The 27,519-nt window shown below is 41.0% G+C and overlaps 1 protein-coding gene across 1 annotated transcript in view; it reads left to right on the top strand.

The window, feature by feature from the left end:
* The window catches only part of SPRY3 (sprouty RTK signaling antagonist 3), a 27,971-nt gene extending 452 nt beyond the window's left edge, over positions 1 to 27,519 (top strand). The window contains exons 1-2 of the mRNA XM_068249545.1: positions 1 to 11; positions 24,896 to 27,519. The exon at positions 1 to 11 is cut by the window's left edge and continues 452 nt beyond it. Coding sequence (XP_068105646.1) covers positions 24,990 to 25,862 — 873 coding nt within the window. The 5' untranslated portion in view covers positions 1 to 11; positions 24,896 to 24,989 and the 3' untranslated portion in view covers positions 25,863 to 27,519. The remainder of the gene's footprint in view (positions 12 to 24,895) is intronic.

The raw sequence follows: 27,519 nt of genomic DNA on the forward strand, positions 1-27,519 counted from the left end.
TATGCACATAGGTAAACCGGGTATACTATTTTTTTTATTTCTAAACCCTCTTCTTCCTATTTATTTCATAGGTTTAATAGGATTGTCTGCATTTAATAACACGAACCGTAATGTGTAAAGTGCAACAATCCATCTCGACCAATCAGAAAACATCTATCGTTGTTCTGGCTTCTCCAAATTTAAGAAAGATGAATTTTTATTGGTCGACATGCATTGCTGCACTTTGCACATCATTGCTGCTGCTGGCAATGCAAATGACACGAATGGTGGCCTTTAATGTTGCTTTTACAAAAGCTGTAACTCATAACCAATCGGTAATACATAACCATTCTTCTGACATGGGTAATCTGAAGGAAGCTGAAATCTGATTGGCTGGTTTTATTTCTGGTACTTTATTCATTATCATTGCACTTTGCCTTGTTGTGTTAGGGAAACATGGGTGTCTTTGTATTGTATCAAGGTATTACATTGATAAATCAGTCAGGAAAGGATAATGGTACTAGCCAGGAGGACTACTTGCCTCTACCATTTGCAAAATTCCACCTAATCTTCAATGTGCCATCATGTATTGACTATGAGAAACATGAAAATTGATCTCAGGAAATGCAGTGGACATTAATCCTTCCATTACAGATAAGGAGGCAGCCAGTCACAGCAAAGTACCATTCACTGTGGATGTACTATAGAGATGTAGCTACAGTGTACTCTCAAGTAAAATGTTAGATATAAGTCATACTATGCACTTTTAACCTTGCTTTCACATAAGCTCAATGTAGCTTAGTCAACTCTAATGATGTTCATATACCAAGCAATAATAACAATCATCTCTATGTACAATTTGATTTTGTGATTGAATTGCCAAGTATTGAAACGTTTTGATCCTTGTTCTCTATTCAACACAACCTTAGATTGGAAATGAAGGGATAAACAATCACATTTTTGAAAAGGCCAGAGATCAAACTTGCTTTATGTATTGGCACCTTAACCTGATGGTTTTGTGTGTTTTTTTAAAGTGATCAAAACAGGTACTATACTAAGAAGAGATTAAGCAATACAACATACTGTGATATATGAATGGCTAATATAACATAAGCAGCACTCAAAATTGAAATGTATTGACATAAAATGGCACAAGTCCTAATGCAGAATGAATAGAATACACACAGTCCGTCTCAGTGCAATAGCCATGATATCAGGCCTAATGAAAGTTTAAAAGGAAATCCTAAAGCCATATTTTATTACATCAGTAACTGCTTCTAAGCTACAGTCACCTTTTTCTTTAGAATAATATCATATATTGCCTTTGATTTATAACTTCCATTTACAATAAAACTAACCTAACCACTCCTTAATCTGGACAATGCAGCTCTGCAGAGTCTCTCATTTGGATAACATCGAACATGGAAAATTAGGGTAAGTCGAGGCACATTAATGATGCCACAATGACATGGGATCATTTCATAGCATGTAATATTTACGAGGTTTATGGGCTATGCTAGATTACCGTACATTATCCCTCTATAATAAAAATGTAGAAAGGAAAAAAAATGCTCTCAAAATACCATTGTGCATTATAAAAAAGATATCAAAATCGAATCTAGTATAATCTAAGCACTGTGAGAAACTGCAGAGGAGTCCTATGTGAAGTTCTATATGTGAGAAGTGGGGGTGAGATGAAGACTGATGCAGCAAAAGAATGCATTTCTGTATTCACTGGTCCTCGTAACCTTGGCTAGATCACTACTCTCCATCCATCAATAGAGTACAGCAAGTTCTCATGGTACCGACCAGCTACAACAAACGTCACACACAGAGGGAAAACATACTGTTCACATTGGGTGCAGTGACATCCTGGTGCCTTGTAACGCTGCAGAAAACATCTTGTTCTGAAAGCTGCTGAAGGATTATAATGAGTTGCTGGCCAGATAAAGGGTGCTAGAATACAGATGTGTAACACACTGGATCAAAGTAATACACAGCCAATCACATTTGTATTTTATAGGTCAGGTTTAAAAACAAACTCCCATCACATCATTCGTTTCCCTCCTTGTCTGTTTCTATCAATCTGCTCCATTGAGAAGCTTGCCTCATATTATTACCTAGTAATATGGAAAATGCAGTCTCCATTAAAGACTGCAGCTTAGACCAGTTGTAAAAAATCCAGTGAATTAAGGTGACCTATTGACCAGATATGCAATTTTGGCAATTGTCTAGGGCAGCACTAATTGAGGGTTGGCTTTAACGTCACACTGAACACAAGGCTAATATTTGTAGGGTAAATCCAACAGTCTTATTACTGAATTAAAAGTCTGTGCCTTGCTGATGTTTTTTTCACACACCCAATGCGAAGTACCAATATGCTGTGTAAGGGCCCGAGGATTCCTCTGACAGACTGATTAGCAGAAAGCTTCTCCTCAACTTGGCCTGGGACTGCCCCCTTCTCTTTTCTGGCCTCATTGTTTAGCCCAGGCCTGTCTTCCATTCTAAGACAAGCTTAGCTATTGGATGGCTGCTCAGGCCTCATAGTTCACACACTTCTCTCCACCCTCTTCTCTCCATTTTCTGGCCTGCATGGTATGTTTGGCCTGTAGCGATGTCCCAGCTAATAACAAGAGAAGACATTATTTTCACTATAAACTATCTATTCATGCAGTGGCGTAGCTAAGGAGTTATGGGCCCCAGTGTGAGTTTTACATTGGGCCCCCCAAGCACTCTATACATAACAATTGTTACGGTGCACCAAAATCTGCCAAGGACAGCCACAGTGTCAGAGGTGCAAGAAGGGGATGGAGAACAGTTTGTTAATGATTAATACTAGTCGAAACACCTATAGAAGTGATTATTACCAGCACAGGACCAATAAAGAGCTAATAATGTGGTTGAAAGAGGGCCCCTCTGGCCCAAGGGCCCGTTACGGTCACAACATCTGCACTCCCTATTGCTACGCCCCTGTATTCATGATTTCTTGTAGTCCCTCAATTCTACAGGGGTTTAGAGGATAGTGTTCACAAATATTTAATATATTTTCTAGATTTTGTTTGTTTTTCTCTTCTATTTTTGTTTGTGCTGATTTTATTTTTTGAATGGTAAAAGATAAAGGGATCTTTCTAAATTATCCTTGATAAAGGATGTCTGTGATTTTAACTCATGCGATTATATTATAGTGGGCTTATTCATTTGGAGACAGGTACTTTTGTTGGATTATGTAAGCTGGGATCACCATTTGAAATGCTAAAATCCTATTCTTATTACTATTCTTACCATTAATAGAAAGTTATACCTCCAAACTCAGTCTTGGGACCTATGCAAATGATCACATGACCGAGACCAATTAGGGCACTGTAGATGTTGCCTATCATTATAGACTGTACAACGATCAGTTATACCACAACTGGATCAAACGAAGGCAAACCAGGTTGTTGCCTAGAGCCCAGTGAACCATGTCAGACAACTCACCTATCCAAAAAGGCAGGGGGCATGTAAACAGAGGTGTCCACAGTGCTGCCATCTTGTTAGGAGTCAGGAGTCCAATCTGAGTCCGATAGACCCCCTCTGGTAAACTTCTAGTAAGATAAGGATGCAATTGTTAACCATAGTCTGCATATGTAATAAAAGCAAATATGGTAGTCCAATGTTCATGCACCATTTTAAATGATGCATAGCTTTCTAAGATGCTTATCTATATTGCTTAATGTCTTTACATTTAGCTGCTATATTTTACTGTATGTGAATGTCTACAACATTTTAAAAAGACTAGAGATGTTCTGGGACAAAATAGACAAAACATGAATAGATATACAAGTCTGAAGAATACAATATGTTGTCAAGAAGATATAAAATGAATATACAACATGGATGTGTGGAGGAGTAGTATATTCCAGGGCCTGCAGTGCAAAATTGCCGGGGGGGGGGGGGGGGGAGTGGTATGCAACAATTACAGGCAATTTTTTATTTAGTTTTTTCCAGGCAAACATTTGTGTGCAAAATAACAAAGAATACATTACAGTACCAGTAAAAGTAGCAATAATAACTGTTTTTATGGCTTACCTAGCTTTTACTGTGGCTTACTTAAAGGGAACCTGAACTGAGTAAAATGATTTCAAATAAACACATGAGGTAACTTCAAATGAACATTACATAGTTACCTTGCCATCAGTTCCTCTCAGAAGTGCACCATTTTCTTCTGGCAATGATCCCTTCCAGTTCTGACAACATTTTGTCAGAACTGAAATAAATCAGTTGCTGTCAGTTATATATCTGTTGCTGTCAGTTATAGCAGAGAGGACAACTGAAGTGCCAGGTAATGTCCATGTTTCCCTATGGCTCAAGTGGGCAATGTTACAGTTTAACAGTGTGCTGACCAGAAAGCGGTTATGGAGTAATGGCCATTTTCAAAATGGAGGCTGGAGAATTCCATTGATCACAGTGGACAAACAGAACGCGGGACTGGAGAAAGAGATTGAGGAGCAGACTACACGAGAGGTAAGTATCACCTGTGTATGTTTATTTTGACTTTTAATTTTCAGTTCAGGTTTTCTTTAAGCTATTTCATTATTGGTTTAACTGTTCTCAGCAATAATATGGATGTCATTAGCTAAGTTTACAGTAAAATGGATAAAACAATCAATCAAAATTTACATCTCATTTTCAGTAGATTAGCCTTGGAGCTCTGGGCCCCATTGCAAGTTTTACATTGAGCCCCTCAAGCAGTCTATACATGACAATTGGCATGGAGCACCAAAGCCTTCCAAGGACAGCTGCAGTGTCAGAGAGGTGTAGGCTGAGAAGGAGAAGAGTCTATTAAAGTGGACCTGAACTCAGAACTTCCTCTCTGCTCTAAAAGATACACAACAGCATAATAACTTTTAAACAAAAACATTTCTTTGTTACAGCTGATACAAATCCTAAAATAAATCTGCACTGTTTCTACCTCCTGATTCATGAAAGCAGACATATTGTTAATAGCCTGTGCTTTCAAATGAGCTTATCTGCACTCTCTGCCATGGCAGTCATGTGACACAGGGTAGAGATCAAATTACAACTTGTGATTAGACTCAAATGAAAGGGAATTAGACAGGCTAAACTCTCTAAATACATACAAGGTGCATCTCTATGTTTTCCTTCTCTCCCGTGCAAAAGTTCAGGTCTACTTTAAGTTACAAGTAATCAGAGCACATATAGAGGTGACTATTACCAGTTTAGCATCAATAAAGAGCTAATAAAGCAGTTGAAGGAGGGCCCCTCTGGTCCAGGGGCCCTGGGCAGTTGCTACCTCTGCACTCCCTAGTGTTACACTACTGATCATTTGACAAGTGTAGACTAGGATATGGAAGCCCAGGTATTGCTTCTTATAAGCAATATGTTCAGCATGCCTCATTTTTATATGCGACTTGGTCTATCATTCACAAAGCTTTTTATATTGAACTATCTTACCATGCCTATTTTCACAGCAACACTAGCGAGAGATAATTCATGAGATAAACAGAAAAGGAGAGAATAATTATGAGCTAAGAAAGACAGGGATTGATTCACAAAAATATCTCATGAATTAATGCACCTTACTTATGAACTCACAACTTGTCTTTCCTTAACTGTCTTAACTCTTGATGCATCTCGCATTGGTCTCTATTCAATTAACTTTTCTCCTGAGTTTTCTCCTAGGAGATCATTTTTAATTTTCACTATAAAATAGCTTTCCAGCACTTTCAAGTTACATGTTAGTTGAATAGGGGCCCTTTTCTGTCTAATCCAATATCGTTAGATACTGCAATGAAATATGGGTAAAGAGGCTATAGGGTGCCTGGCCTCACTATTTCAACCATAAGTAAAGATAAAAAGCCAGCACTCCTCTTCCAGTTAGGCTTAAAGCAAACATGTAGCGAAAAGAAACAAAAAAAGTATGATATAATGAATTGTATGTGAAAGAACGGATAATGAATAGAATATGAGTAGAAAAAAAAAGCATTTTATAACATTGCATCATTCTGTCACAGTTGCAGTTTTATAACCCCACTCTTTAAGCTATAAAACAAAGCAGAAATAATAACCCTTTGAACTTTCCTGCTGTAAAACCTTATTTCAACCTGTCTCTCACGGTTTCTTGGCTGTTTAAGTGCTTCAGAAAACAGGCCTGTATTCAACCAAAGTTGAGTCGAATAGCTCAGATAAGCTCTTTGCATGGATAACAACTGACGTTTTTTAACTCTTCCTCTATCAGAAAACAATATGAAAGTCTTTTCTTTGCTACTATTATTCTATTTCTTAGCAGTACAACACATACAATGCAATATCTCATTTTAAGTTTATTAGCGTTTCAGGTTTGCTTTAAAAAAACTTTTTTTTCCTATGTTTCGGTGACGCTCATGATTCCTTTATCAAGGGCATTCCTTTATCAAGGGCAACAATACAGTGTTAAAGGATACCCAAACTGAAATGTGACATAATGCGATATACATGTGTATGTACAGTACCTCGCACACAAATAACTATGCTGTGTTCCTTTTTTTCTTTCTCTGCCTGAAAGAGTTAAATGTAAGGTATGCAAGTGGCTGACTCAGTCCTGATTCAGACAGGAAGTGACTACAGTGTGACCCTCCTTTTCCTAGCAGAAAATGGCTTCTGAGAGCAAGAAAGCGTTAAAAAATGGGAATTTCTTATCAGTGAGGGTCACACTGTAGTCACTTCCTGTCTGAGTCAGGACTGAGTCAGCCACTTGCATACCTTATATTTAACTCTTTCAGGGAGAAAAAGAAAAAAAGGAACACAGCATAGTTATTTGAGTGCTAGGCACTGTACATACACGTCTATCTCATTATGTCACATTTCAGTTTGGGTATCCTTTAAGCCATAAAGTCTGGAGCTCTGGCATTTGCAGAGGAATGTGCCCCGTGCAAGCAACAGGGGCTTAATATCGCTGCTGTTGGTGTCATAAATTAGCCCTCCTTCTGATTGGGGTGAAAAATAAATATGGTGAGAAAATTCAAGGGAGAAGCTTTGTGAATCAACCCTCAAATGAGACATAACTCATGAGTTAAGACTAATATGGAGAGGTAAAACATTTAATAAAGTGATAAGGAGAGATAATTAATGAGATAAGTTTTGTGAATGACCCCTGGTGAGATAATAGTAACAGATGCTAGTGCTTCCATCTTCCAGTGGGTGACATTTTTCCCCTTAGTATACTGTCATGCTGACTACATATTCTTTTGAAAATGTGACTTAAGTCTCAGAAAAGGGCCCCCACAGCTATCTAGGTGACCAGGTTAAAATCAAATACCCTGGTACGAAATGTAATGGTTTTTTTAGTTAGATCCTGTAATTATGTAATTATTCTCTGAAAACTGCAGGTGTTATGGTCTTCGCTGCTGACTACTGCTCCCCTAGCTTCTTCCCTGATCCCCCTAGCAACACTCACATAGGTGGGCTGGCACAACAAGTTTGGGAAGGGAATTGTGCCACACAAAAACACTTTGAAATAAAGGTGGGGGTTTCCTGCTGTCTGCTTATATGCCTCTAGGGGTTGTATACACTAGTTTAGGAAAGCTAGCAACAGGTCACATGACCAGTATTTCAGCACTGGCATCTAACCTTGCTGACCAGAGCTGCAGAAAGAATTCTCTCTGTGTCATGGAGGGTGGCATCTTGCTTTCTTCAAAACTAGTAGATTACATAACCTGCATCTGACACCATTTCTCTGGCACCAAACGCTTCAATTCTATCTGTAAGTATCTGTGAGATAACATTGTTTATAATAGTGGGTGACAAAAGGGACACTGAGGGTACCCATACATTCAGGGCCGGATTTCCCATAAGGTACTCTAGGCACATGCCTACCGGCGCCTTATGGGGTCATAGGCACGGCTCCTGAATGTCCCCCTATGCAGCAGAAGAGAGCGGCAGAATGCAAAATCACTCATCCCAGCTTGCCCGCTCCCAGTACAATGCCGCCCTGGTAGCCTGCAGGCGGCTTCTCTATTCATTAATGCACCGTCCCGTATACAACAGCGCGGAAGAGCGGGAGATTACCCGGCATGCCCGCTCCCAGCACAATGCCGCCCCTGCAGACATCAGCCGCACAGCGAATATCCCTGGTGGCTGTCTTAAAAGAGAGGAGCTGGGCGGCGATGCGCGTCCAAAGCCGCATGTATCTGTTTGCCAGAAGCCGGGCTGGGAGAGGGGAGCTGAGTGGATCATTTTTTAAGGAAGCTGGGCGGTCGTGAGGGTCAGCCTGTCTGCTGGAAGACAAGAGAGAAAAGCTGGCCACATAGCAGCGGGAGAGCCTTGGAGTGCTCTGCATGCATGCTTAACCGCAGGATGCTGTGACTGAAGCCCCAGGATAGTACTGGAGGGTATGGACAGTCCTGGACAGGCATGTGTTGCTGCTGCGGGCTTTCCAAGGATCGTGTCCGGAGTAAAGCAGAGGGACCAAAGACCAGCTGAAGGGGCTAAGGGAGCATAAGTACTGAATCCACTGTTCTGTACTTAATGTAACTAGTGGGGTTAATGTAACTTAAGGGGGAAGTACTGTAAGGGGATTACTGTAAGTGGCGGATTAATGTATATTACTATAAGGGGGGGGGGGGGTTACTGTAACAGGGAGGGGTTGCTGTAACTGGGGAAGCAGGGCTGGTTAGTGTAAGGAAAGGGGGGATGGGGACGCTCCATAAGATGCTCCTGCACCATAGTTATGCTAGGTTTAGTATATTTTCTTCCCCCAGGTTTTTGTCGTTTAAACCTAGGTGCGTCTTGGGATCCGTGAAATAGGGTGTTTCATAAGGTAAGGGGGTGTAACTTGGAGGAATGACCTGTGCTGAGGGGCGGGGCTTAGGGCACCAGATCATCTGTGCCTATAGGCTCCTGAGCTGTAAATCCGGCCCTGCATTCATTACTCAATTTTTAGCATCGATATTCAGCCGATTCCATCATAATGATAGAATCTGTCAAGATCAATGCCACAACATGGCCACACGATCGATTATTGCGATTCATTTCCGTCCAAATTGAGTGAATTGATCAATCCAGCCAATTTGAAAAATCACAGTCGAAAGGTGCTCAATTGGTTGCGTGGCAGTTATGGTGCCCGATTTCCCAACCTCTGTCGGACCTTCGGCCAGTCTCTGTCCAAGTGTATGTGTACTCCAGGCCCGTAGTGAGTGTTACAAGTTCACCTGTCCTCCTGGCACGACTCCTCACCTCCTCCAGTGTCCGGTATCTTTTTGAATTGTCGCCGCAAACGCTACTACATTCGCCGGTGTCATGTGGTGTAGTCACTTGTAGTGGCAATTCCAAACCACGACGGACACCGGTGTTAGCAAAAAGTCATTCCAGGGGAACAGGTGAGCCTACAGCACTCATCACAGGCCTGGGAGGTGCAATCGAAGAAATGAGGCAGGCACACCATCAGAAGCTGGGTGCTTGATGGGGTGACACAGGCAATGTCCTAAATACGAACACAGTCCATCAGCACATCAATTAGGATGCAACACACTTTATCGTGCAGTATTCCACATCATACAGAACTGACAATTGTTTTGGGGCCTTGCAGGTTCCCCCTTTACCAAACACCTTGATAAAGGGGGACCCTGCGAGGCCCCAAAACAATTGTTGGTTCTGTATGATGTGGAATACTGCACAATAAAGTGTGTTGCATCCTAATTGGTGTGCTGATGGACTGTGTTCGTATTTAGGCCTGGGAGGTGGGAGATTACATGGGGGGCGGAAGGGAGAGGCAATCTTCAGCAGAGATGGTTATTCGGCTCCATCTCTGTTGAGAATCTATCTTCCTGAAGGGGCAGAGACAGATCACTAAATAGCACATGAAGGATAAGCACATTGTTTTATTACTCCCCCAGCCCCACCAGAAGCCACTTGTGCACTGCCAGTCCTCCCTCCTTGTCTCTCCACAAATCTATATATGAGCAGCATGTCTGTGCAGCACAGTGATTACAAGGTCAAGAGCCAATTAAACTGCATGTGCGTGATCATGGTGGCAACACAAAAAGCCATTGTAATCTACACCATATCTGGACCAGCGTATATTTATGCCTATGCATGGTCCTGAAGTGGTTACGTAACTCCAATTGTTCAGAGAATTAAGAAAGTACATGCATCAGTATTCCATAATTTCACCAAGAAGGAATTGTGTTACTGTACTCATGAAGAAATAATTGGATAATATATTTGCTAAATGACATGATAAAAATCTCTGTAACTCCCAGAGCTGGGACAAGGTCCTTCAGCACCCAAGGCTGAGACACCAAAATGCGCCCCTCCATCCCTCCCACCCAGCCGTCACACACTGATTGCTATTAGAACAAGAGGGTCACAGGGCCCACAACCTCCCCAACACCTTAATCTCTAGTTATCTGACTTGCAGTCACTGCTGTGTATCCCCTTTTATTATTTCTTTCTGCTTAAAACACAATTAGGAATGATAGCTGAATGAATTGTGCGCCCCTTCCTACACTGCGCCCTGAGGCTGGAGCCTCTCCAGCCTATGCCTCGGCCCGGCCCTGGTCCTCCTACTTGTGTCATCCACTTAGGAGATGATTTATGAAAATCAAGAATAGCAGTTCTGGGGCTCTTATTTAACTTGGATGACAGTTTACAGTTATTTATAGAGTTGATTGTATGTACCAGAATTTGTGATGTAGCAGGTGATCCTTTTTATCAGGTGATGGATTTGTAAAGGTGCGTACACAAGCACAATTAATGTTGCCCACAGGGCTCAGGACTTTAACATTCTGGCGATTGGTCAGAGCCGAGTTCTGTACAGACTTATTGCTAGCCTAGAGCCAAGCATTGAGTTTTGTTGTTGTGAAACCTGGGTGGTGCGATGATTGCACGGCACACAACATAGCAAAAGTCGTAAGGAGGAGAACAACTTGCTAGACACTCCAAATCTCTCGCCAAAGTATTGGGGAGCGGCGGGATAACTGTACACTTGCTATACTCTTGGTAGAGTCGGCCCCAACCAGCCAATGGTGCCATCAAGCGCACAGGTGTCGAACTTAAGCCCTTCCCGATTTTTTCCCGATTCTGTCTTGTCAATTAATTTAAGCTGTGCCAAAAATGAGTGAAGACCTCGATCCTTGAGGGCTGGAGTTCAACATCCTTGATCTAGTTTTGCACAAGACGTAAGGCCCTGCCTTGCTTTGATCACTTACTGCTGACAAATCAGAACATTACAAATCTTATCAAACTGTTCACATGCTTCTTCTTAAAGTTGATCCAGTTTGCCCTTACTATACTGCATTTTGTGGCTTAAAACCTATAGAAGTAAGCATGTCTAACTTGATGAAAGGAATAGACATTGGACAAGGTTTTCACACCAATTTGACTGAGCCTGATTATTTCCCACAAAATCGGGTATCTGCTAGTATTGTAGACACAAGTTCACTGCTCAAAAATGTCTGGTTCCGTCCTGATGTCTAGGCAGGAAGCACACTTATTTGATTTGTGCTGCCACACTGGCCACTGAATTCAACTGTCTACTGTTGGGAATCGGCATCGCATATTTTTCACAATCGATTGAATTCTTTCCATTTGTTTTTTCCTGTGTTTAAAAAATGTATGACTTCTGCTTTTTTTCTGCACTTGAGTATGTCTCAAATACAATGTATTTCACTACAATCTCAAAAAATGATAGAAGATATGTCAGTGTAGAGCACAAGTGTTAAACACAAGGCCCGAGGGGCGAATTCAGTCCTCCTCCTTGGATCCAAGCCCCTCACCCCCCCCCCCCAGTAACAAGTAAATCATACACACCTACACACCTCCCCATCTCCCCGCATAGCAGAGTACTGCAATGGAGCAGTGAAACATTTGTCTGCTCCAGCGATACGTTATCTCTTATGTACTTCCTGATAGGCAAATGCTCTGTGCTTCCATACTTCCATCTCTTGATAACGTGACATGTCTCAGGAAACAGAGGTATGCAGCATAGAGTGGGACTCTCAGGAAGATCGGAGGAGATGTGAAGCCATGCTGGTGCAGGTAAATATTAAAGTTCTCCACTGCGCTACACAGCAGAAGGGGTAGGAACAGGCCACTCAAGGTCAATCTAATTACATTGCTTAATTTGAGATTGTTCAATAAATGTTAAATCTTAATACAATATTTGGCCCACCACTTAGACTATGCTGTAGATTCCGGCCCTTTAAATGATTGAGTTTGACTCCTTTATTGGCTGCAGGGCTGAATTTTTCCTGGCAGGCTCGGTGGGGTATATGGAGGCGGGGTAGGTGTCGTGGCAGGGAGAGCTGATACATACCTGTCCGTTCATCTTCTTCTTCCTCCACCGCAGTGGTGATGTACTCCCGGGCAGGTCACCTCAGTTCCGATCACATGATAGGACATGTGATCAGATCCAGGAGACTGTCACAGGTGTTGGAAGAGTCACTTCCATTACCCCTCTTCCACCCCCGGTTGGCGCTGTAACAGTGATACATTCTCCTGGATCCCGATCACATGTCATATCATGTCATCGGAAGTGATTGGGACCCAGAAGACCTGCCAAGACCTTGATGATCTTCTGAACCAGGCAACCACTTGCTTTAAAGGACACCCGAGGTGAAAATAAACTAATGAAACAAACAATTGTATCTATCTTCCTTCTCCTAAAAATGACAGTTCCACAGTTTTATTTTATGTTTATTTTATGTTTAAATCTACTTTTTAAGTTTTAACTCCAATATTGTTTTTGCTCAATGACACATTCATTAAAGTATGCTAGAGCTAAAATCTATGAACTATTGAATCTTTTTATCTCTTTCCTGCTCTCAGAAGCCATTTTCTGCCAGGAAAGTATCTTATAGTTGGAATTTCTTATCAGTGAGGGTCACACTGTAGTCACTTCCTGTCTGAGTCAGTCAGCCACTTGAATACCTGATATTTAACTCTTTCTGGCAGAGAAAGAAAAAAAGGAGCACAGCATAGTTATCTCTGTGCTAGGCACTGTACATACCGATGTCTATCTCATCATGTCATATGTCACCTCGGGTATCCTTTAAGCTTCTTATGCTGTGAAGCCATGTACAGACTTTCATTGTTTTTCTTATTCTGTGATAACCCAGTCCACTATGTGTGTTGTTACAGTATTTACATATGTATAATAATCAGTTTGTTATCTACCTTACTATACTAGGTGATGATGCATCAGTTATTTCTGACTTCCCCTCTGTGCTATTCTACATCAGATTCAGCACATTCAATTTCATTCTTTCTCATAACTCTCATTACTGCTCTTAGGAATGTGTCTGTTGGCCAAACTTACAGGATGTAGTGACAGACATAGAATCAGTGACCCCCTCTGACACTGGAATCATCCTAGTAGGCAAGTCTTAGAAACTAACACAGATTGAAGGGTTACAGTAGAGCAAGTCAAATAAAACGGGGTTGAATCATTAAGCTGCTAAATCAGCACATCTTAAATTGAGCAACGCGAGTTTAAATGTCTGTGCATGCGGTAGTGCTTCCTAGCGTTGGTTGGTAACTAAAGTGCGCTCCTTTGAAATAGCGACCGCTCCTTTAATCCCGCCCTGTTCGGTCCAGTGTATTTCTAGAATGTGATCCCCGCACTTTGATTGGCCCAATAGGCTGCCTGTCAAGTGACAAATACTTCCCACACTTGAGGTCCTGGGCTTCATTTTTATCCCTTTCACAGAAAAAATATGTTCTAGGTTAATTAAAGGCAGGCACCTACTTATTCTGAAATCCACATTACAAAACAAAATATGGTGACAGACAGTTAGCCTTGTTCACCAATAGGAGCAGCTTAGTGAGGCAGGAGTCCCCTAAACCTGATAGGTTAATTGAAATAAACAATAGCCAATGTAAAATGATTTTGTTAGAAAATGAATCTGATTGGTTGTTGAAACACCCTCCCCTTTTATTTCCACTAGTTTTCACGCAGTGGCCATTGGCCAAGATAGCTTGTAATGTTTTATTTGTAAAACAAATGAAAAAAAAAATATGAAGCATATTTATTAAGAAAATGAATAAAGATAAAATGTATTGACACGCCGTTGTAATTTCTTTTGTAAGTCTAGATTTATGGTTATAATTTTAGTATCATGGGTAATATTAGGAGACTATTTAAAGGAAAATGGTGCTAGCATTCTGTAGATTCTACTTCTGGAAAGTTTATAAACTTGTGGTTAATTTTGTGTTGTTTTAATTAAAACTATTTTTTTAAATAAATATTGACTATGTTGCTGATTTTACTAGGCGTCTTGGGTTTTTTAAGTTACAATTATAAATAATGGCTACAGTTTAATAACTGTAACCCTGTGTAATAATTTGGCTGAAAGAAAAGGAGGGGACTGAGTTCGCTTGGTTTCAAACTGAGCCCAAGATGGCAGAAAACTAAAAAGTTAAATACCCAGATAAACTGAATTGTCTTGATAGTCCTCCTTGCCCCCACCGTTGCCATGCATGGACCTTCTAAATATATCCAACAAGAGCTGGTCAGATATCTTTTCATGGCAACGCTGTCTGCTGTGTACAAGTGTGGCTGTACTGCGGCTTTGCGGGTATGGCCATGTCTGTGCACTATGCTCAAGCCGCTCATCCATGAGTGGCTCAATGTTACTGTGCAGGTGAAACCATACTGTGCCAGTGCAAGTACGGCCACGCCTGCACAGTAGCAAGTGATGCTCCTGGACGTAGGGGAGCATGGGTGCAATCGAGGGTCCAGGAAGTTTCTGGAGGATCCAGAGGCTTTCTTCTTCATATTGAAAAAGCAAACAAGATTTGATTGAAACATGCAATAATAACAGATACAATAATGGAAAAAAACACTCAACAGAACAAAGGTGAAAAATGTATTTCTAATAAAACAGTTTGGATCACAAGAAACAGTAAATAATAAATAGTAACAAAAATATAAGGAAAATGCCCAACTTTCTATTTTGCAAACCTAAAACAGCATTTCTGTGGGTCAGATAATCATGGTTAAGCTAAAACCGCTTAATATCATAGAGACAAATATAAACACCCAAAAACAGACAAGACGGCATTGGGAGCCTATTTAGCAGAATGGTAATCTGTGCATCAAAGAGTAAATTTACTTCCTATTTTGAACTCTTTTGGGACCGACTGACTAACCCCCTCTTAAGGACCAGACATTTTTGCATGGGCGGGGGCGACACATTTGGGGGGGTCAGGCAGCTGGATCCTGAGTGTGGCTTGCTGGGCATGGTGTCCCCCCTATAGCCAGATGTCTCCCCTGTAGCCAGCAGCCTTTACCCATCTTCCAGGCTCCAGTGATGAGGTACTGTGGAACCCTCCGCTCTGGCCGGCATCCCCGCTCATACTGACGCCAAGTTCTGGGTCGCAGCTGGATGATGTCATCAAGTCAGGACCCGATACTTACGTCAGAGTAATCGAGGATGCCGGCCAGAGCGGAGGGGAGAACAGATCGCCGGGGGAACGGCAGGAAGGTGAGTAGATCCTCTTCTTTCCCCCCTACCGCCGCAGCTCTAACAGTGATCACTACAATCCGCCGGCGATCGTAGTGATCACGTGATCAGAAGCTACACGAGATGGCTCCTGATCACTGAGGAGAGATGTCAGCTGTCATATGACAGTTTAATCTCCCCTCTCAGGTGCGCACGATCGTGGCGGGATGCTTCGTTTTCCCAGACGTTGAATCTACGTCCAGTCAGAGCGACAGCACCACCTGCTGGACGTAGATCCGTACTACGTCGGTCCCCATTAAGTTAATGTCCTGTCCAATTTCTGGTGAATTAGGTCTGAAAAGTGGCCATACATTTTTTTTTTTTAATTAGAGAAAGGAAATTCTACTGAAATGCATCGAACATTTTTTAAATGGTGATTAAGAAATGTAAAAGTAGTTCCATATCATGCACTGAAGTGATGTAGAGATAAATAGTGCCTATGAAACATTTAAGAAACTGTTCCCCGGCTCTCCACTTGTTTAGTTTGTTGCTCCCAAACACACAAAAAGATTACTCCATTTTTTGACAAACTGATATGTTTCCCACTTACCACTATAAATGTTTGAATGCACGTGCGCAATACTTGCAACTGAAATGATTACTGAAAAATGGTGAACACACAAAAATATAATAATGGGAGCTTCCACAAATTTAGCGAACAAAAATGATATATTTTCCCCCAAATAATCCCTGAATCACCCATTCTCACCTATTTAATAGACCTTGTAAAAGTTACATGGAATAGACGTTTCTACCAGCTCAATCTTAATATTTTAGTTGCAACACTGTATATAAATACACGTTCACTAATGAACACCACACATATTTTAGGATACAGGGTGCAAACATTTCTCTGTAACTCTTGTGCAGTGTGCCATTCAGTTTTGCACACCCTATTCAGCCATATTCAACTGGAGTTTTTGTAGTTTTAGGCCTCTTTCAGACAGTGAATTCACCCTGTCAGCTCTCCTACACCAGCCGTGTGCTTGCTAGCGCTCAGTACCAGCAGCCCTCCATGGAGTCACATCTGAGTGTGGCTGCAGCAAAGCTTACTGCTTAAACGCAACATGTTGCAGTCCTCTGGCGATGGGTAACGCCACCACTTGTCAATCGCTGACACTCATGGTGTTACAACCTCTACCATTCAGCTGTATTTAAATTGTGCCAAAAGTACACATGTGGATGGCAGATGGGATGCTAGCACCCAGTTCAATTGTCCGTCTGAAAGAGGCCTTTGACAGTCTTTGGTAGAATACACTTTATGACCTTTTTGAAAGTCTGTTTGTGTGGATACTTAAAGAGGAACTACAGTGAAAATAATGTAATAGAAAAGTGCTATATTTTCACAATAATTATGTATAAATGATTTAGTCAGTGTTTGCCCATTGTAAAAGCTTTTCTCTCCCTGATTTATATTCTAACATGTATCACATGGTGACATTTTTACTGCTGGCAGGTGATGCTGCTTGCTTTTTGGCAGTTGGAAACAGCTGTAAACAGCTACAGTATTTCCCACAATGCAACAAGGTTCACAGACAGGAAACTGCCAGGACCATGGTCCTCACAGTTTCCTGTGAGAGGGGTTTCACCACAATATCAGCCATACAGCGCCCCCTGATGATCCATTTGTGAAAAGGCTACTGATTGGAATGAAGTTCAATTCTTGGTCACGGTTTCTCTTTAGCTTGTGATCTTGCAGGCTTGCCAAAAATATACAGTATAATTGTTAATATAAGGATCACAGGCTTTCTAATTGATATTTATAAAATATAGTATAGCTTTTTTATCTTTAGCAAATATCTTTTATTTAAGATTAATGTCAAGAACTCAGTCACTTATTATTTTTCATTCTTTTTCATTCTTTTAATCCTTAATTACTTCCTTAAAGGGAATATCCAGGCCCCCAAAAAAATGAGTTTCACTTACTTGGGGCTTCTACCAGCCCCATGCAGCCATCCTGTGCTCTCGTAGTCAATCACTGCTGCTCCAGTCCCTCGCTGTCAGCTTGCCGACCTTGGAGGTCGGCGGGCCGCTTGCGTACATTTTTATGCATTCCCGCTAGTGCAGGAACATTAACACATACATTTTTACGCGTTAGTGGTTCCATGCGTAAAAATTTACGCATTGAACCAGTAACGCGTAAAAATGTATGTGTTACTGTTCCTGCACTAGCGGGAATGCATAAAAATGTACGCAAGCGGCCCGCCGACCTCCGAGGTCGGCAAGCTGACAGCGGGGGACTGAAGAAGCAGTGATTGACTACGAGAGCACAGGATGGCTGCATGGGGCTGGTAGAAGCCCCAGGTAAGTGAAACTCATTTTTTTTGTTGTTGCCTGGATATTCCCTTTAGGCAGGGAACACACTTGTCTTTCAGTTTTCTGCGCGCGTTTTCCTGCATACTTTTTCTGCACACCAAGTGTGTCTCTATGCAGAAAAACGCGCGCGTTTTTTTCATAGCAACTGATGTAATCGATACAAAAAACTGACAAAATGTGCAGAGTCATGATGCAGAATGTCCGTTTTTTTTTTTCTGCGCGCGAACAAAATATTAAGTGTGTACTAGCCCATTGATTAACATGAGTTTTCAGTTTTTCTGTGCAGGAAACGCGCAAGAAAACAGTCAAGTGTGTTCCCTGCCTTAAAGAAGTTCCGTAACAACTAAGTTGAATGTAGTAAATTATTCAGAATACCCACTTTTACATTATTTACCTTGGTTTCAGTATTGCTGTATTGCTGTATATTGGTATGTAACTCCACCTTCCCAATGATGCTTAGCCTAGGCTATGTTGACATGAAGCCTCCTCCCAGTGCACTCTGGCAGACCTGGTGTTGTTTCTGCTCACTTCACACCAAACAATGATTTCACAGTGATGTATCTTGCCAGCAGTAAAGGGTGATGAAAGATTTTACAATGAGCAAGCATTGACTAAATAATGAATGCATTAATATTGTACAAGATAAGACATTTTATTCATAAAGCCACATTCAGTTCAATTAAGTTCCTCTTTAAAGTGGACCTGAACTCTTCACTCACAGGGCAGAAGGAAAACAGAGAAATGCACCCTGTATGTATTTAGAGATTTTAGCCTGTCTAAGTCCCCCTCATCTGTGACTAATCACCACTGTATTCTTATCTCTCAGCTGTGCCAGCTCAAGAATCTCCTCTGCCATGGCAGAGCAGCTAATTTGTAAACACAGGATGTTAACCCTATGTCTGTTTCCATGAAACAGGAAGTAGACACACTGCAGATTTATTGCAGGATTTCTACCAGCTGTAACAAAGAAATGTTTTTCTTTAAAGGTTATAATGCTGTTGCATATCTTTTAGAGCAGAGAGTAAGTTCTGAGTTGAGGGCCACTTTTATCTGTTAGGAGATGGATCATTTGCTAGATATTACTAGAGATGGTCCATGTGATGTCAATAATTCATGCTTACATGCACGTTTCATGCAGCTTGTGATTAAATCTCTCAAATTCAACTCTTATATATATAAATCCAATTTCAAATATTATTTGCAATTCATTGACCATCTCTAGACGTTGCTGCATTATATTTCTATTTCTGTTTATCACTATATTAAAGATGAACTATTGTGAACATAATGTAATGAATAAAAATGCTTATTTTTTTCCAATATTCATAGGTGGTGACACTTAGTCCTGCCAGGTGATCTCTGCGTAAAGTTTGTTTCTTGAGAGTTCTAAAGCCAGTAGAAAATATACCTGACCTCAATTGTAGGGTGGGGCTTCATACCAATGTACCACAATATATAGATTTAGGAAGTGTTTCTGATGTGTTTCGGGAAAATGACAGCAGAAGTGGGTATCCTCTATAACAAACCCCTTCTGTCCCTGTGTCCGAGTGTTCTAGCTACTGCACATGTGTAGCTGTTGAGACAGGAGGAGGACGGGGCCAGGGGGGGCGGGCGTGTGTGCACGCAAGTATGTGGGCGGGCATGTGTACGCGCTCGGCATGCGCACACATGCATGCATACATGTGGTAGCGGTCATAGGGGTGGGAGGAGGTTGTGAGGTACTAGAGCTCGTTATATTAACGGGCTTGGTCCACCTAGTACTGCATAATTCACTGCATCCCACAATGGCCACGATTCATAAAAAGCAGTGCGATAAAAAAAATCTTGTCGGGAAAATACCGCACTCTGTATTTTCCCGGTCTGTGTGCTAATTCATAAAGATTTTCCCAGCTGCCATTGAAGGTCGGTAAATTACCGCAGCCCATTGAGCGGTAGAGTAGAGCAGTGTGGCAATATCTCTCTTTTGCCCTGCACAGATGACTCACACAGACATCTCTCTGCACAAATGACTCGCACAGATGACTCACAGACTTTCCCTGCCTGCACAGATGACTCGCACAGATGACTCACTCAGACTTTTCCTGCCTGCACAGATGACTCACACAGACGACTCATACAGACTTTCCCTGCCTGCACAGATGACTTGCACAGATCACTCACTCAGACTTTCCCTGCCTGCACAGATGACTTGCACAGATGACTCACTCAGACTTTCCCTGCCTGCACAGATGACTTGCACAGATGACTCACTCAGACTTTCCCTGCCTGCACAGATGATTCACACAGACTTCGGCTCCCTGCACTTTGCATTGTTAAGACCTCACCAGAGATGTCGGTAACTATTGTCAGGCTTACCGCTTGTTGAAGGCTTTATGAATTGACATTTGCTGACAATTTACTGACATGTGTTGGAGGTAACTACAGCCAAGTCGGTAATGTATCTCCTTGGTCGGTAATTGTAGTTTTTCATGCGGTAACAGCCTTTATGAATTGACACGTTGCTAAGTGGTCGGTAAAGGCTGCTGTTTTCAGCATTACCGCTTGCGCTAATGCTTTATGAATTGAGGCCTATATGTCACTATAGTGCCTCATTAAGCACCTAGCTCATTTTAAAGTGAAAATAAACTGATGAGACAAACAATTGTATTCATCCTCCTACTCCTAAAAATGACCTTTTTAGATATCCCATGGTTTTATTTTATATTTAAACATTTACAAAGTAGATGGAATGTTTTATTCTCTCTGATAAATGGCAGTCTATTAAGTGCCCTAGAGTTAAAATATATGAACTAGTGATCTTTTTCTATCTGTCCCTGCGCTCAGAAGTTGTATTTTGCCAGGAAAACGTTGGTGGCTGTAATTTGCTTATCATTGAGGTTTACTGTATTTTTGACAACTGATAAGGTACCAACAAGACAGAAGCTGTCACTTCCATGCCAGAAAATTAACTCTTTCAGGCAGAAAAATAACAAAACATAAACAACCTGGTTATTAATGTGTTTTGCACTGTACATACACATGTTTTTCTCATGTCACATGTGCCACCTTGGGTACACTTAACAGTGAAATGCATAAAACAAAAACAAAAAAACAAAACAAAAAAACATTAAAAAAGACTCGGTACAATTTTTTAAATATTTTGAACGGATATACGGTTTTGTATAAAGGAAAATGTGCTTGACAAAATTAGAAATGAAAAGGAGAAAAAAAAATGTGTAATGGTTACAGTGTTTGGTTCAAAATAAAATCTGTTCTACTTGGATTTTGACAACTTTTCATCCTGTGAAATAAATATTATACCCAAAAAGAACGCTGAGGACATTCTGTATGTCTGTTTTTTAGAATATGAAATTGCTTGTGAGGCATCCTTTAAGATGGGATGGATATGAAAAATATATCATTATTCATTTCCATTAAGATATGCAGAGGAGATTATTCAAGCTGTACATTAGGCAGCACAGTGTAAATGGTAGTATGACACTTTGCTTTCTCCACTAGTGTCTCCTGGAGGAATCTCTTGGGAGAGATGCCTGGAAAAGCAATTACAGCCAGGATAATAAGAAATAAAGTGGTTTTCTCTAAGCAGTCTACAGTGTAGATAAGGTCATGTGTTTCCCTTGTGGTTGGAGTTAAGTTAAAACTTTCGCCGAGTGCTTTTTAATACACATTATAATAAGGTATAGTATTAAGAAAATATTATGTAGCTGAATCCTGGGGCACAGATGACTTGGTGCCCTAATCCCTTAGTAAGATCTGTGTATTCAGAGGGTACACATCTTTTACATTGAATATTGTGCAGATTTATTTTAGAGCCAAATCCAACGACTTCAATCTACTGCCATTGCAGGCCAGCCCATGTGGCAGCACTGTAGTAAACAGGGCCAGCGCTACAATATGGGTAAAGGGGGCCAGAGCCGGAACAAGGTCCTCCAGCACCCAAGGCTGAGACACTGTCGCACACTGATTGCTATTAGACTAAGCGAGGCCCCAGGGCCCCTAACTCCCCCCCTTCAACACTTTAATCTCTACTTATCTGGCTTGCAGTCACTGACATGCAACCCCTTTTCATATTTCTCTCTGCTTCAAACACAATAGGGGAATGATAGCTGAGTGAGTTGTGCGCCCCCTCCTACACTGCGCCCTGAGGCTGGAGCCTCTCTCGCCTCTGCCTGGCCCTAAAGGGAGCAGTTGCCCCAGGTCCCCAGACCTTATAACTTGGCAGGTAAAAAGAGTGGATAGCGGTTAAAATGGGCGCTGCATAGAGCACAATGTTATTAGCATTTATGTACATTTATGTTGCACTTTTCTCCAGGCGGACTCAAAGCACCAGAGCTGCAGCCACTAGGGCACGCTCTGTAGGCAGTAGCAGTGTTAGGGAGCCTTGCCCAAGGACTCCTAATTGACAAGGTGCTGGCTTACTGAACAGAAAGTGTCAAGATTTGAACTCTGGTCACCTGTGTCAGAGGCAGGGCCCTTAACCAGTCACTATCCAGCCACTGCTACTAATAGAGGGGGAGGAGGGTAAAAGGTTGAGGGCAATGGGGGGGGGGGGGGGTGTTAAGCACCAACAAGGGGGGGTTATGGGCTATGAATCGGGAGTGGGAGGGTTAAAGAGGACCTGAACTTTATCTCTGCTCTAAAAGATGAGCAACATCATAGTAGCCTTTAAAGAAAAACAACATTTCTTTGTTACAGCTGATACAAATCCTGCAATGAATCTGCACTGTGTCTACTTCCGGCTTTCATGGAAGCAGACCTAGGGTTAACATCCTGTGTTTACAAATTAGCCGCTTTACCGAGGCAGCCAGCTGGCACAGCTGAGAGATCAAGTTACAGTTGTGGCTAGTCACAGATGAGGTGGAATTAGACAGGCTAAACTCTAAATACATACAGGGTTCATTTCTCTATGTTTTCCTCCTGTCCTGTGTAAGAGTTCAGGTCCAGAGCTAGGCATCGGTAGAGGCAGGGTCCTGTGTTAATAGGGTTAGGTCATTGTAAAATATCGGTAAATATTACTAACATTTTAAATGTCGAATATTATTAATTTTACCAATATTTTACTAGTCGCAATATCGGCACCTTTTTGTAGGCGTCTTTATTATATGTATCCTGTATGATTCTGATAAGCCTGTTTTCCCATTCAGTGTGGTGGTGGAATACAATAGAGAATCTACTAGAGCGGAAGTAATTATGGAGATTTACAGAATTTTTCTGAGGACTGGACTTTGGCAGCTTCATTTATTTTTGTGGGTTTGTTTATGCGCAGATAGACCAACTGCAGTGAACAGCCATGGTTCAAGTCAAAGCAGTACAGTACAGAACACTAAACACTAGTCACATGGAATCATATTGGAAATACAATATTGTATGCATTTCTACATGTTTGTGCGTTATTCCTGTTAGCATTATTTCAGTTACTGTATAGTTTAATATTTTACACTTTTCCATGTGATCATGCGCTATTCCAGCTGTTGCCTTCAGGAGTAAGATTCCGGTCAATCGCTACCAAAACCTCTAGAGTCTAGACACAGGAACAGCTTTTTTCCTCAAGCGGTAGCCATACTTAAAGCGGAATATAACCCTGCATTTCAACTTTGCTCTAAAACATTAGTTACAGCACAGTATATGCAACCAGCATTTTTTTTCACTAGACCAGCATTGGAAGGGTTAAACACAGAGGTTTAAAGTTCCGTGGAGCGATATGCAGAAGTTCAGATAGATACATTTAACTAAATAGAATGTAACAAGTGATAAATGTTATACACTCTATGGCTGTCCTCCAGATCCTTCTCAGTCAGAGAGAGTGAGTCACATGCCACACTTAGATACATTTATGTAAACAAAATGTATCTATGTAAGCTTCGGATGTGTCTGCAGAAATCTCCAGGAACTTTAAAGCCCTGTGTAACCCTTCCAATGCTGGTCTAGTAAAAAAAAAAATGCTGGTTGTATATATTATACTGTAAATAATGTTTTAGAGCAAAGTTGAAATGCAGGGATATATTCCGCTTTAATGCTGAACCACGTTAGAGCTGCTAGGACTTGAAAGTAATCAGCACAGAACTGAAAATGAACAATTCTCACATTGCTTACTGCCACTATACTTATAATGTCCTTGACTTGTAATATACACACTGTCTGTCCTTGTATTGTTTTTGTTTGTGTTTGTTAAGCAACTGCCAAGACAAATTATGATCCTAAAACGTTTTCCCCTGTACACATCACTATGTACTGACCTGCGACAAGCTTATGGGCTTTGGGTCCTATGGGGGAAAATATTTTACAAATGTTTTGTTGTTGTTGACGTTGTATTAAAAGTATTAATTATGGCTATATTATTATGTAAATGGTTCTGTTCTTTTATATTGCTAAATATGATTTTGCCTTGTTAAAACGGAAGGTTTTTGCAATAATTCGGCTTTATGTCAAAGACAAACACTTATATAGCGCTTTTCTCCTAGCGGACTCAAAGCACCAGAGCTGCAGCCACTAGGACGTGCTCTATAGGCATTAGCAGTGTTAGGGAGACTTGCCGAAGGTCTCCTGCTGAATAGATGCTGGCTTACTGAGATTCAAACCCTGGTCTCCTCTGTCAGAGGCAGAGCCCTTAACCATTGCACTATCCAGCCAGCTTTATGTGAGCAAGAAAGATCTCCCATGATGTAATACTACTAATTATGCAACAATAAATCTTTTCTGTCAATGGAAGAAAGACACACACTTGGAATTATGTGTATACAGTGTACCTATAGCCTATTCATGTTACACAGCCATACTGTTCTAATGTGCATACAGCTATGTTAGGCTTGTTGGTATTCACCAGTGCAAGGCATGGACTAACACAGATCTATTAGGGAGTATTTGGGTAATCAAGAGTTTCAACGTATCAAGTTAGATCATGGTGAGCCAGAACCACTAGCATTTTGTAGGTGGGCCAAATGGAATCTAAAAACCCACATACTAAAAAGATATGCTTTGGTCTTGTAGAATCTCCTCGTGGTTCTGACTCGCCATGAGCTGTTCGGGTATTCTGAAATACATCTTAAACTTTTTTGAAAACATGCATTATGTAACAAAGAGCAATTTCTAAAAATACAACGTCAATGTGTTCTCTTTTGCAGGGTCTTCTGATGTACCTTGATGGAGGATACAACTTGAATATATTGTGATCCAAAGAGTAACTGTCAAAGGCAAAAGAAAGGGGACAACAAAATCATGGATATTTCAACTGGAGACATCCAGCAAGTTCTTTCCCTTGACCAAATTCGTTCAATCAGAGCCAACAATGATTATGTGGACCGACCATCCGTATCCTTCATGCAGACCTGGTCTAATCCTTCTCTTTCCCAACATGCTGCAAAACAAGAGTGGCCTAATGACCACCTGGTGACATATAATCACCAGGACCTACATCGCAGCCAAAGCCATCAACACCAATCACAACATCTTACTCATGATCTAAGCCATTCCAGTACAATAAGCTCAGTTTCAAGGAGTACCACTGCTTCAGACCAGAGACTCTTAACTGGAATCACTCCATCTCATTCAGGGCATTCACTTATGAGGACACAGCCCAAAGATGGTGACCTGAAGCAAGATCAGTTTATAAAAGGGATTATGGAAAAGTCAGATAGATACATAGGTCATCAGTTCATCTGCGAAGAATGTGGGCGTTGCATCTGTGATGAATGTACGCAAGTTCGGAAACTCCCTTCTTGTTGGATATGTAACCAGCGCTGTTTGTGCTCGGCCAAAAATGTAATTGAATATGGAACTTGCCTTTGCTGCATCAAAGGTCTCTTCTACCACTGCTCTTCCGATGACGAGGACAACTGTGCTGATAATCCCTGCTCTTGCAGCCAGGGATCCTGCTGTGCTCGTTGGGCAGTCATGAGCTTCCTTTCTTTCTTCATGCCCTGTCTATGCTGCTACCCTCCTCTCAAAGGTTGCCTGAATCTCTGTCAGAAAGGCTATGACAAAGTTAAAAGACCAGGATGTCGCTGTGAGAATCATACCAACACAGTTTGCAGGAAAATATCCTCATCTAGTGGCACACCATTCCCAAGACCATTTGACAAACCGGTATGACCTAAAAAGGCCACCATGGAAATGAGCCTAAATCTTTCTCTCCTTCAGTACTTCCTGCTGTCCAATTCACTTGGTGCCAGAGTCAGTGAAAGCCTTACCAACATACTATTAACCATTCAGGAATTCTTGAAAAGATTTTTAACTGAACGTAAAATTTGGACAAAACAACATAAAATGTCAAACACATATTATGAATGAAGTTGACATCTCTGAAGCTCTATACCTCCGTGCTGGAGTAGACCATGTGACTTTGATTGTGTAGTGATGACACTGCGATCTCTGCCATGTGATCTTCTTCAAGTAGGATGTCATCTATGTCAGGATTCAAGAAACCTGAAGATATCTCCTGTCTGGATCCAATTCCAACAGTAAACATCTAATCAAGAGAAAAGCTATTGTCCACATAGTGAACACATTTCGCACATGGTGAAATTTTCTTTGACTGTGTCAGCAGGGTTGAATTAAGAAAGACAATGATACTGAAGTATTGAACCCAAGATCAACTGTAAACATTTCTGATAAAATGAAAACACGTGCACTTTAATTTAGCAGACATAGCAATTGCAAAAGGAACTGTACTTTATAAAGCAGTATGAACAAGACATTTAAGGTAAATGGCAACATGAATCAAACAGGGAAAAAAGGAGAGAACATATTTAGAGGATGCTTGGATTGGTCGAATTAGAGTTAAAATCTGATTAACCCACATCTAGAGTACATATGATACAATGGCAAGCTAGGGAGCCATATTTTATTTATCCTCAAAAAGGAAGCCTTTATCAAACTACTTTTCAGCTATGTGAAATGCATTTTGCCACATATCAAGATATGTAAACCAAAGGAGATATATTTTGCATGGATAGGTTATGTTTCTATTCTATCTTGCCGTATTGTCCTTATTAATATATTTGTTCAATTTGCAGTCACTGCTTCTCAGGTGGCATTGAGAACTTTGATTTTTAATATCCAGTGGGGATACTTAAAAAAAGCCAGTGCAAAAAAAGTGATGTGGTGCTGATAACAACCAATGAGGAGTCAGCTGTAATTTTGTTTCTACTACGGGCTATAAGATGATAGCAGACTCCTGATTGGCTGCTGTGGGCAACAGCCCTATATTTTTTTATAAATGTACCCTCTGAGTTCTTGGAACCTCATGGGGGGAGTCTTATAGATGCTTTGTTTGCTGGGTTTATAAGCTAAGTAGTCCTGATTGAACAGGAATGCCGATTAGGTTGGGGAGGGGGTATTTATAACAAGTATTTTAAATTAAATGCGGGATGAAAATTCCTTACCTTTTACAATACATTACCTTAAATGTTTAATTTATCATTTGCATAGGTATGTGTTTCTAGTGAAAAAAAAATGCAAATGAGAATTATTTCATACTCTTTGCTCATAACATTATAAATGGAAAGAAAGGAAAGAGACGTGTGGCAAGGATCAGAATCGTAAATCCCAATTTTAGAAATATTTATTAATGAAACCCATACACAGAATCCAAAAAAAGATGTTCAATTTCCTCTAGGTTGAGTGTCTACATCTTCTCTCAAAAAATATTTGGGCATTCTTTAAAACTGAACTTAAGGCAAATGGCTAAATGTATAGTTGAACAATTAAAGAGTGTGTGTGTGTGTGGTGTGTGTGTATGTGTGTGTGT

The sequence above is a fragment of the Hyperolius riggenbachi genome, chromosome 8, assembly GCF_040937935.1.
Source record: "Hyperolius riggenbachi isolate aHypRig1 chromosome 8, aHypRig1.pri, whole genome shotgun sequence".
NCBI classification, from domain to species: Eukaryota; Metazoa; Chordata; class Amphibia; order Anura; family Hyperoliidae; genus Hyperolius; species Hyperolius riggenbachi.